We start from the raw sequence: 12,676 nt of genomic DNA, 5'->3' as shown, positions 1-12,676 counted from the left end.
AGCAACATGGCTGGATTAATAGGCCATCATTTCTTCATGATGTGGCATTGGGTATATGAATATGCATGACCTTGAGTGGGATCAGTGGGACTGAACTTGGCATTGCTCTACTGTTTGTGACAACAGGTAACTGAGGGATGCTACATAAGGCAAGCCAGTGAAGGTGATGAGGTCTCCTACTTGTTGAATGAGTACTAGGATTGTACAATTTCACCCATGCAATTGGAGTTGTCTGTCATTCTGAATTTCCCATGGGCAACTGTTGACAGTTCATGTAGCATGCATGCATATGGTGTGGTAAACGTTGGAGACACTTTGCTGGAGCTTGTGGCTGGTGGCTGAAGTAGGTCATGTTAATGTCTGAGGATCACAGCTGTTGTTCAGGTGTGATCAGGCACATGTAGTGACCCTATCTGTCTTTGCTATTTCAGCATCATCCTAGGCAAGTGGGACCTAGTGGCCCGGAGGGTGAGGAGAGTTCTACGGAGGACACAAGATCCACATCACATCTTCAAATTAGTCCTCCAGTGGCCACTCTCTAGTGGTGGCAGACACATCAGGACCTGCTCCTGTTCCATCCTTGTCTGCCACCCCAGTCCCATCTCCACCCTCCTTGCTATTCCCCACCCCGTTCGCCATGCCCACTCACCCAAGAGGGTGGGCGCCTCCTTCACTCCAGGCACCTTACCCCTGCCCCCGTTACCCCTGTTGCTCTGAATGAGGAGGCTATTGACCTCTTGAGGAGCATGTTTGTGGGTCACACTGCCATTCTTGATGCCATCCAGGTGCAGGGCAGCCAGCTCCAGCAGATGGTTGCATACCAGGAAGGCATTCATAGTGCAATGACTGACCTACAGAGATATTTTCAGGCTCTGGCCTCCTCATTGACAGCAGCCATCTACCCCACAATCCTCCCCACCACCTACTTCTTCCCCATCCAATTTCCCTATTCCCCTACCTGTCCCAAGCACACAGACACATCCGTATGCACCCACCTCAGCACACACAAGGAGCACACATAAACACAAGCACCACAAGACACACGGAAGCATTCACAGTCACTCACACACACCACTACACCCGAACTGCCATACCCACAGACACCAACCCAACACCCACTGACACATCTACCACATTCAACATTCAGACACATTGGGGTGCACCCTCAAACACAGCCACCACATCCACCAAACCCCTAGGCACCACCCCAACACCCACAGGCACAGCCACCACATCCACCATACCCCCAGAGACCACCCCAACACCCACAAACACAGCCACCACATCCATGATATCCCCAGATACCACCCCAACACCCACACACACAGCCACCACTCCCGCATTACCCAGCACTTCCACCTCACAGACCCCCAAGAAACGCAAATGCCCATACTTATACACACAACAGACTCTACCCAAACCCAAGCATTCCTCTGACATGCACACACCAGCAGCATCAACACCCACAGGCAAGACAAGCACTCTCTCAACCTCCCAACCCCTTCTGCACTACTCTTTTTCCCAAAGAAAGTTTCCTTTCTGACCTTGCCCTTACCCATGTGATCCCAAACTTCCCTCCCAAAATCGAGAACCCCACCCACATCTCAACCATCCCTTCAACATCCAATTCCTCCTCATCACACCCTTCCCACCTACAAGCAGCCATACCCCTCTCACCCCGAAGAAGATGGCCACCCCTCCTAAGAAGAAGCCCACCCCTCCCAAACCCAAACTTGACCCAAACCACCCAAGTGCCTGCATGCCCACTTGATGCCCTTTCCTGTGAAGGTTCTCTAGCAGGGATCGGATTCAAGCTAGTGCACAGTATTGTGCTTGGACCTATATGTGGCCTGGCCAATGGCCTTTGATGTTCATTGTTTTATCTTAATAAGCCCAAGCTGTTGTTTTTTAGGTACAGATTTGTCCTGCCTTTAGTTTTCTACCTTTTTGTTGTTCCTGAGTGATTTGTGTTGTATGTCTACAGTTGTGTGTGTTTGATCCTGACTGCTGATTCATTTGCTGTGGTTGTCAAGATCTGATTTGTGGGCACTGCTGGTGTCACCAAGGACAAGGATAGATGTTCAATTGATGGATATGTTGGTGGTAATCCAACTGGGGTGTCATTCTATTGTGTTTTGTTTAATATGGTAAGTATTTCATCTTTGCCATTGTCAGCATGTATTGTGTTAGATTTGTCCCCCTGATGTAGATTGGACATTCATCTCATGTGCGGAAGCCCGAGTTTTGTTTGTCCACACAGAGGGTTTTCAATTGTGCTACCTTCCTTTACATTTGACTGACCATTTGTCCATTTTCGTATGTGTACCTTGCAGCTACTTCATCTACATGTGTGACCCATACTGTTACTGTTGTATTTGCTTTCTTGACTAGCACTTACACATTTGGTAAATAGGCATGTCATTTGGTTTTACTATTGGTTCTCCCTGAGATACATGAAGGCCCAGTTCCTGTGCAAAGGTGTTTTGGGGCATGTGCAAAGTTAAATGTGTCCCAGGGCAGCATCCTTCCTGGATTCCCCCTGATGCCCCCATCACTTTTGTGCAGGTATTGTTTACATTGTGAGCTTTAGATATTTGTCTCACAAAATATTGTGCATCCCATTGACCTTCCATTGTGTTGCAATGTGGGTAATATGTTTGGGTCCATCACAAGGGATGTTTCATGGAAGGTGTGTTTGGGTTAAATGGCACATCCAGACCCAGACATATGTGTCTTTAATATCACAACAGGCCATGGCATGTGAGCAATGTGACAGTGTCTGTTTAAATACATGTTATGTTGATGTGGTGTTGCTGTTGTGTGACACAATGTTCTGTACACTTCACTCTCGCTGAAGCAGGGATGAGCAAACATGTGTTTTGTGGAGTGTGTTGGTGCAGTGTCAGTTACCTGCCCAAAGGGGGCGTCATGTAGCAGTGTATGGGTCATTCGTTGTGAACAACTCTGATTCAGACCACAAAAAAAGTGTACTTGGACAATATAGCCTAACCCACATAGCAGGTGTATCGCGGTATGACGAGCTGTTGTAGAGTTTCGGAACATGGATAGGTGTGTGATCTTACCGTTGGTTGTTTTCACTGTGGCATGGATTTTGGGCTTTATCTATGAGCAGCAGCAGGACGTGTGTAATTGGCTCCATGGTAGCACAAGACGTGTGACGCTGCCTGCAAGTGAGTTCCTTCCTTTTATGCCTCCAATTCCGCCAACTGGGATGAGGTTGTTGGACCGCCACAGTCACGTTGGTGGAAGTCAACAACATAATATGTCTGGCAGAAACACTGGCTCCGATTGCCTCATTGGCCTATCTTACCACCACGGGGGTCTGCCCTGCCTGGTGGTGCAGGCGGGACCGCGGCGGTCTTTGGTCTATGGAACCACATGCAACGTAATAGGGTGGTCCGACCGTCAACCCGACGGGGTCGGACCGCCCCCACCGCCATTGTGGTCCACGGACTGCCAAACTCGTAATAAGGCCCTTAGTTTTTGTAAATTATCTGCTGTCGAAAATATTAGGATTTGTCTATCATTGATTAGATTGTCATATAACAGGAAGGGTTCCTCATTATTAATATTTTTTATGTGTTTAGGTATTTTTATATCTAGGTATCATCTAGGACAGGAGGAGTATCACTGGTGGCTTTTTTAGTTTGTGCAATTAAACGTTTTAAAGTGGGCATAGGTGGTAGTTGGCCTGTGATGTGTTCAGGGACTTTAGAGGGTTTATAGTTTAGGAGTTTTGTTGTGGGCTCTTGGGAACTATTGCTTGCCATTCTTACATCCTGCAATACCTCCCTCACTTCTTTTTCTGTTACATTTGGGGGGGGGGGGGGGCGTTGTGTTCCCTTATATTATTTACAACATCATATTTTGTAGTGGGCCCCGATAGCATGCATTGAAATAATATTTGGTACATTTCCAATTCCCATTTTCCATTGATGTATGATAGTCCATATGACTTAGTAATTTATTTTCTTTCTGGGATGTTATGTATCATGCTCTTTCTCTTACAATGCCTTGGAAATGTGTAATTATAGAACGAATTACATCTTTCAAATGTTTATACATTTATTATTTACATATAAAGTTATGATAATACTTATTATTTATACTTACATGTATGTTTTTAGATGTTGAACAATAAAAGAGTGTCCGTTTAATTTTAGATTTGAGCCGGCGGATTTGCAGGGGTGCGATGGGTGCAGTGGCTCCCGTCGCGATTTTCAGTGTCTGCAAAGCAGACACTGAAAATCTTTGTGGGGCCCTGTTAGGGGGCCCCTGCACTGCCCATGCCAGTGGCATGGGCAGTGCAGGGGCCCCCAGGGGCCCCACGACACCCGTTCCCGCCAGCCTGGTTCTGGCGGTGAAAACCGCCAGAAACAGGCTGGCGGGAAGGGGGTCGGAATCCCCATGGCGGCGCTGCTTGGAGGATTCCCTGGGCCAGGGGTAAACCGGCGGGAAACCGCCGGTTCCCCTTTTCTGACCGCGGCTTTACCGCCGCGGTCAGAATGGCCCAGGAAGCACCGCCAGTCTGTTGGCGGTGCTTCCGCGGTCCGCGGACCGCCAGGGTCGGAATGACCCCCAAAATGTTTTATAAAGAAATCTGCATATTTACACAGTGGTTTTAATACAGAATCACAACCAGACACAATAAGCTACCCCAGGGTTTTTCCATATGCTTATGTATCTTTGGCAGCGTGCATATGGTACAAACTCTAGGATGTGTGTTTTTTATTAAGATAGTCATGTTCGAGTTTACTCAGAAAACCTTCCATCAAACTTCTGTCAGTCACTGATCTGATTAGTGGCTCTCCTCTTGAGGGATTAGACCGTAATTTCAAAAATACTGATCTTGGGCACTCAGTTGTTGTAGGACCGCAGTCATGTACTGTTCTCTATCTTGAATGACTATTGCATCCCTCTTGTCGGCAGGCTTGATCACTATTTTGGTGTTTGCCTTAAGTGTCTCCAATGCCTGTATCTCTGCTGTAATGGCTTTGCATTTCACATATTTTTAACACCCAGTAATTGTGTGCCATTGCTGAGTACCACCTGTTCAAAGGCTAATATTTTGTGTATACCATACATGCTGATGGGGTGAATGTGGACGGGGATCTCAGGCCTGTCGCATCCCGTCTGGCCTGATAGGACTGTTTGTTATAGTGATACCTCACTTTGATTTGCCTGAAAAAATTGTAAACTTCCATTTTATGTTAAAGGTGTTAGTGATGTTTGTGGGGACAAAAGAAAGACCCTTGGATTGAATCTCAGATTTTGTAGGTTTTAACGTGTAATTTGAAAAAATTATGGGGTTGGTGTGTACCTTCTGTAATATTGCCGTCTGATCTGTCTCTCTTCGTGACTTTCTTGACTGAAATACCTTGCTGGTCTCCATCCCCTGCTCTGTCTCTGTCCATCCCTGGTCCCTCTCCTGACCTTTGCCCCTCTGTAGTCTCCATCCATCCCCCCTAAAAAAGCAGACTCTTGGTAGGAATCCTCGTACTTGGGAGAAGGTGTGTATGCTGTGGAACTAGAACCTGTTGTTTGTCGTCTCTTTTTGAACAACAGAAATACATGAATACCTGAATCATGGTAGAGGACTAAGCATCATCCAGCCCACACACTCGCTGGTAGGACCTCATGAAATTCATTGCAGGCCTAGAGTTTTTTCTTATTTACTTATGTTCACTCTGCCTTGACGCAAGTTTAGTTGCTATTCATTGTTTCTGTCCCTGACTATGGCTTAGCCTCAGGCATTCCTTTGGAGCAAAAGGCTTTGATGTGGATGGATCCTGTGAAAAATGGCTCAAAAATAAAGTATCTACATCAGTGGTTCCCAACCTTTTGACTTCTGTGGACCCCCACATTATCATTACTGGATCCCGGGGACCCCCACTCAATCATTATTAGAGTCTGGGGACCCCCACTGAGTCAGTTCTGAAAGTTGGGGACCTAATTTGTTAATCTTATTTGATTTTCTAAGCAGTTGTAGAGTGCCCGGACCACAGGTTGGGAACCACTGATCTACATGATTCCCAAAATCCACCAGCAACTTCTCCCTGCTTTTGGATTGGCATTGATACTGGCATCTTTAACAACTACTTCTCAAAATGCCACATTACATATTATTCTGGAGTTCAATACCCAGGTCAGTCTTCTGCCCTAAATGCTCTTAAACCCCTAAAACCTTTAATTAAGAATGGGGAGAAACCTCTGACCACAGTTCTGCTTGCAGAAGCAAGCAGTGGTAAACTTAAAAGGGAAAAATAAACTGGATTTGTTTCTAATACAAATCCAAAGGTAATAAACAGATCAATCTTTGAAAAAGTATAGTGTCAAATCTTACATACTTCCCAAACTCTGAAGGAAACCTGCACAACTGCAGCCTAAACAGCCACAAAATCACACCCGCTTGAGACAACTCGCAGACATGTTGAACTTGGTACTAAAGAACAAAATTAAACAGTAGAGGGCCTGATTTATGTATTGGTGGGTGGCCCATTTCTCTGCCAGGGAAGCTGAGTAAATCAATCCGTCGCCCTGACAGATGTGCTGCCCTCCAAATTTAGAGATGTCCACAGATCCAGCAGACATTTCTAGTATTGATAGGAACAGTGGTTTGTGCCAATGTATTGTAAGTTTGACAGAGGGATCCGTCAACATGATGGAGCAGTGCGGGAAACCTACTGTATTTATTTCTATTTTCAAAAGGAAAATTTCGAAATCAGAAAATTTTCTTTTTGTAAATAAAAAAAACAATGGCCCCTTCGCCTTGGGAGATTCCTCCCATAAAGAGGGTGGCATGGAGCATTTTTAAATGCCCTGTACGATCAGGATTCTCCTGGCAGTGATGGAATCTGAAAATCAGCTGTATGTCCGCCCATCTAACTTAGGTGGGCAGGCATACAGCCATACGCCATAGGGCCCTTACGTCTTCAGGCCATTTGAGGGGTTTGACCAGGGCACAGACGGAGTAGTCTCTGCCATCGTCAAACCTATGGTCTGTAAATTCGGCAGGCAAACCAGAATGTTGTTGGGGAGGGAAGTCCCTCACAGTTGCAATGGAGCTCCTTCTTGCCAAAATATAAATTGGGCCAAAAGTTTCTAAAAATGCCACAAGTTTGGCTCTTAGAAGGTGGTGCCCTTTTCTACCAGAGCTGTTAGGTAGATGCTTGCAGTCAAAAGTGTACATAAGTAAATTCTTTAGGAAAACTCAGAGTACTGGGAGATCCATGAGCAACCTAAAAGTCAGAAGTTTAAAGTCATGTAATAGCGTAGTGGGATTTTGCACTTGTGGGAGACCTCTCTGTGTCCCACGAGGAAGACAGGCTTGACCCTGACAGTCCAGTGGGTTTATATAATGTCAGCTGCTGATTCCAGACTGAAGGTAATAGGTTTGACTGTTGATAAGGGAGCTGAGTTGCTTTGATGTGTACACTGCAGAGATCTATATGGATCCCGTTGAACTTGTTTTACAATCCTGGCATGTTAACTCGACTGGTTAGTATTGTCACTCAGTGTTCATAGTAATCCTGGTTCAGAGTTTAGGTCCTGATGAGTCAATTCAAAATGCAGACATCCTTGTCTAGTGGGAGGTTCACTTGGTGAAATACTGAAAAACTAAATCATCCTTTCATCCTTGTGGCGTTAATAAAATGGATTCTATAGGGTTGTGAAACAATAACAGCTGTTATTAGGCCCTAAACTCATTTCTGTGCCCACTACACAAGTGTTTGCTTTTCACACGTATTTCTGCATTTGTTGTGTATGGTATCTGACCTAAGCTTGTTTTCTCTTGCAGCAGTGGCTTGGACACAGCAGCTTGCATCAGTCTTGGAGGCCTTGTATCTACAACATGGAAGGCCCGGTGGCTTCTCTGGAGGTTCTCTCAGAGCTAACGCCTGCAATACCTGGATTCCCTCTACCCCTGTGCAATGTTCGGGGTACCGAAGACATGCCCATTTTCGCCCCCCAAACACAAAGTTCTTTGGAAGAGCAGGGTGCCAGACCCTCCATGCCTTCACAGCTGCCACCACTCTCAATGGATAGCTACGTAATCCTGGGCGAGAACCTCATGCCATGCAGATTACCAATGGACTGCAATGTAACAAGTCTGGGTGGCCCAATCTCCCAGGCCATGCTTGAGCGGCAGAAGTCTGTATGCACAATCTGCACAGAGTCCTCAAATAGCAGCAAGGAGCCAGGCGACAAGGAAGAACAGGACTCTGGCAGGTCTGGATCCTGCATTAGCATCTCACCAGGTGCCAGCCACGAAGAACAAATATCCACATCCAGCTTTGAGTACGCTATCTTTGACCCCGCTAAGTTGGCTTTGTCTTCCCGGCCACGGGCAGGCCAGACTGATCTTAAATACCCCTACCTTTTGGTCTCAGATTCCGGGGTCTCGACAGACTACAGCAGCATGAATTGTAGCCCGGGCCTGTACAGCAACTTGTATGAGAATGGTGTGAGTGTGAGCACATTTCCTCACAACCATGTCCTGTACTCACAATGCTGAGGATTTCAAATGACTGAAGACAACATGGAAATGTAAAACCTCGATTCTCCAAAGTCTTCTGCTAGGAGAACATGTTGTGAAAAGGCAAGCTAGGCAGTTTAGCCAGGCAATAACAGAGGATCTCACCATCCAACTGTATTCCCAACTTTCATCAGCAGCACGTGACATACAGACTGTAGACAAGACCTACAGCCATGCCCTGATCTGAAATGCCCAAAGGTACCAGATGGTGACTACTCAAAACCATCCTAGAGTAGATCCAGTTCCCTCTCTTCAGAACCAAGGGAGTGGAGAATGACTGCACGTTAAGTTGACAGCCAGGCATTTCAAAAGATCACTTTGTATCAGAAGCAAGATGCTTACATTTAGCCTTTCAGGTGGTAACTGGGTAACTTCAACAATAACTGTATTCCTTGTGATCCCTTCAAAATCATTGACCCATATTTTTCTGACAGAAGGGGTCTCTAAGAAGCGAAAAATGAAATCCAGAGGAACTGCTTATAGCAGAGAGATGTTACTGTTGCTAATAATGTGGAGGTCAAATCTGTAGCTTTCAGCACTCCTACATAACAGAGCAGAGAAAACAAAAGTCTGCGGCTCATTTAACAGTTCCTTCGCCTTAAACAGAGGTAACTGTATCTCATGCAGCATAGCTCCTATTGCATCCAGAGACCGGAACAGGAAGCTGAGCTCTTTCTGCCGATAGAAGATGACAGAGCCGGAGCTCGGTGTATGAGCTCTAACGTCTTATACAGAAAGGAGGTCAGAAATGCAAAGCTCAGAGTAATGAAGCTCCGACTAATTACAGAGACTAAAACACAGCTTAGTTAATAAAACAGCTACTCGTTGCACAGAGCCGAACACATCACGAAACACAATTCTGACTGCTTCTAGAGAACTTCAGCTATTAAAATACAAATGGCAGCAAATGACAAAACTGAGTATTACTCTACCCATACCCCCTCTGTTTAGAAATTTCCATAAAATAACCTGAGATTGGGAAAGAAAAGAGGGCTTGATAATCCATGAAAGGGATGTGGGATGCAACATATTATCCGAAGATGCTTAAATGCGACAGTACCTAATATGATCAAGAAGAGGAGACCACGGAGACGCATTGTAATGCTTCTGTATATTATTGTGTACGTGTGTTCACCAAACCTCAATGGTGGTTAGGGGCTTCCTCATGATACAAGTCCATAAAAGAAATCACAACTACCAAGACTATACTTGGAAATGTCAGGAATTATATAAATCCTAAACAAGTATAAAGTACACATTTGCCACAGCCAAGCACTGCCATGTATTTTGTTTGCATTACTGCACTCAAAGGTTCCTAGAAAATATTATGCTGGCTTTTGGAATTGCCATGGACTGAGCTGACAGCCACTGCCATTGCAGGCACGCTCTATGAGTGTTTTGCGAACAGACAAATGGATAGATGGATGAAACAGGAAGATTTAGATAAATGGAATATCAATGATACTATTGGGCATATTTATAGGCACTAATGTCCCCTACCCTGCGCCATGGTGTGCCGTATTTTAAATACAGCGCACACATGGTGGCAGGAGAGGGGATCTAAGGGGCGCAGGGAAAGTGGGGATGCACTCGGTGCAACGCCACTTTCCATAAATCTGCCCCCAAGTCCTTTAACCACACTGAAGATCAATATGTTATTATTAATGCTTTTCTATGTCATGGGTCACCGATGTACATAATATTTGTTGAATATGTGTTGCAGATGGAAAAGTTACTTTGCTGTAACCCTAGTTCTTCCTCATGGGTAGTCTCTCTGAATCCATAAACAGTCAAATATATCTGTGCATGTGCAGGATCCATGGAAGACCCTTCTTTTAGATTAATTATTAAGTATATTTTTCTGGTTTTAAAAAAACAATTCCAATTAACCAAATTAAAAGTCAAAGCAGTAATGTCGGGTGAGTGTGTACTGAAATCCAGGTTGAAGCAATGTGGATTTATGAAACTGGCACATTTGGAGTAGTATGTGCTTTAGGTTACCAAGAAGGGTTCTGTTAGCCTTTTGGTAACATATAATTATGCAGGACACTATCTATTAAGCTATACTTTGCTTAGATTAAGCTATTCTAGTACAGACCACTCTGTAATATACAGTTATTTCATGCTTCTAATGACTGGTTTTGTCCAAATAGCTCTTTAGATCCCCCTTTACATCTGGGCCATGAAGAGATATTTCTGCAGGATAGGGAATGCTCCAGGAAGGAGGCCAGGAGTGAGACTGTCAGATTAATATGAAAATCCGATATCACTTTGGGTTGGGAAGAAGAGTGGGTCCTATGGAGACCTTCTTACAGTGGAAATCCACATATGGTTTCTCCAAACACAGAGGTAGAAGCTTACACACCTTGCTTGATGAAGTTCTAGTCATAGTTAACATCCCTTTCCAGAAAATGCGTTGCAAATCTGCCTTGTGAATGGACTCAAATGCAGACCCGTCAATTTGGTGAGAACAATATTATGCTCAATTTGACAATCTCTTGATTAATGAGAACATCAATCCTTCTTTTTGCGCACCAGCTCATTATCTGAGGAGTATCGGCGCTGATGTGATTGTTTCCTCATTGCTGCCTTGTCCTGCCTCTGTGATGAGGACCAGCAATGAAATGACGGAATATGAAGCTCCACAGAAGTCAAATCTACTACATGTTGAATGGTTGTAGGTGAACTCATGGCCGCCAGGATGATAAGAGTTGTCCTTTCTGGACTGGACTGGAGCTTTTGAGTAGAGGGTTGCGGCTCCTGAGGAGATATATAAAGTATACATCTTCAAGACCTGACAGTCTTCCTATAGGCCAACGTATTGTATATGGTTGTAGAGCTACCAGAGGAACTTCTTGCAGATTAAGATGCACTTTGATGAATGTGGCTACACTGACCATCTCAGTCCTCCACATTGAGGGGAGAATGTCTCAAAACCAAGCGCCTCGATGTTGAACAGGAGCACACACACTGGTGACTCCGGGGAAGACAGGGTGTCAGAACTGGTCACACCAGGGTAGAAGAAGATGAATTTGCTTGCCCTTTTGGAGCTGGTAGACTACAAGTCTAAATAGCATATTTCTCCCTAAAGCAAACTTCTTCCCTCTGTCTGAGATGCCTATATGTCATTTCTATGCACATCCCACACATCCTGACAGGATTGAAATATATAAGGCAGCTGACACACACATCTGTTATCAAAGACATCAGGCATAATGACTCTAGAGACAGAGGTGAGGAGAAACACCTCTGGAAAAAAACAAGACAAAAGGCACATACTTAAGGAAAATAGAGGATGCTAGAAAAAGTGGGGTGCAGGACACACACCTTACAAATGTAGGGATTTAAACCAAAATAAGTCTTAAAAAGGTAGCAGTGTTTATGGATCCTTTACTGGTAGCCAGATAAAGAACTTCTTCACTGACCCTGCACTGCATGATGAGAAAGCTGGCTGCCTTAAAATTTAGCACTATGTATGCTTAGCCTTTTAAAGGCTACGTTTTTCCTTTACTCACGCTTTTAACAAACAATTGAATTAATTAATGTTTTCAGCCAAATACACTATAGTTTTAATTTGGTCTAGTGGAATTGTTTTTTAAAAGCCTCTTAAGGCATTTCTTTTGTGCCTAACAGTTATTTTGAAAATATTGTGTTTCGGGGTTGCATGTGCAGGGAGTGGGGGCGTTATAACAGAGGTGCCCAGTACCAGCTGTTGTGATGTGTTCTGACTCATTTGTTGATTTTGTAAGATTTGCATTTTTATACAACTTTTGTAATAAAGTTTATTTCTCTTTTTGTATTTTATGTTTATATTGTAAAGAGGAAGTTTTAAAAAAATGATCCCAGTAGCAGAATGTGTGAGATTTCATTCAAGTGCATGAATCAAGTGAAGAGCAGTGAGACTTGATTACATCGTATGAGAACAGTGCTATGTAATTACATAAGCTGCCCTGATGATGGGGAATGAGTGAGGCTCCTTTAAATGCTATGAGGCCAGTTATGTGTAAAGTGAATGAAGAACAAGTTACTGACCTTCAGTAATGCCTTACCTGGTAGAGGCAATATCCAGCAGGAGATTCTTTACCTTTGAATTTTTTTCCCAGGCATTAGACTGGATCC

General features: G+C 44.4%; 1 protein-coding gene across 1 annotated transcript in view; it reads left to right on the top strand.

Annotated features, from left to right (window-relative positions):
• Positions 1-12,356, top strand: part of EPOR (erythropoietin receptor) — an 87,253-nt gene extending 74,897 nt beyond the window's left edge. Inside the window, exon 8 of the mRNA XM_069231878.1 lies at positions 7,820-12,356. Within this exon, the coding sequence (XP_069087979.1) occupies positions 7,820-8,536 (717 nt within the window). The 3' untranslated portion in view covers positions 8,537-12,356. The remainder of the gene's footprint in view (positions 1-7,819) is intronic.
• The last annotated feature ends 320 nt before the right edge of the window (positions 12,357-12,676 follow it).

This window comes from Pleurodeles waltl, chromosome 4_2, assembly GCF_031143425.1.
Source record: "Pleurodeles waltl isolate 20211129_DDA chromosome 4_2, aPleWal1.hap1.20221129, whole genome shotgun sequence".
Lineage (NCBI taxonomy): Eukaryota > Metazoa > Chordata > Amphibia > Caudata > Salamandridae > Pleurodeles > Pleurodeles waltl.
Note: the sequence above shows the minus strand (reverse complement) of the source record. Positions and strands in the feature narration are given on the sequence as shown.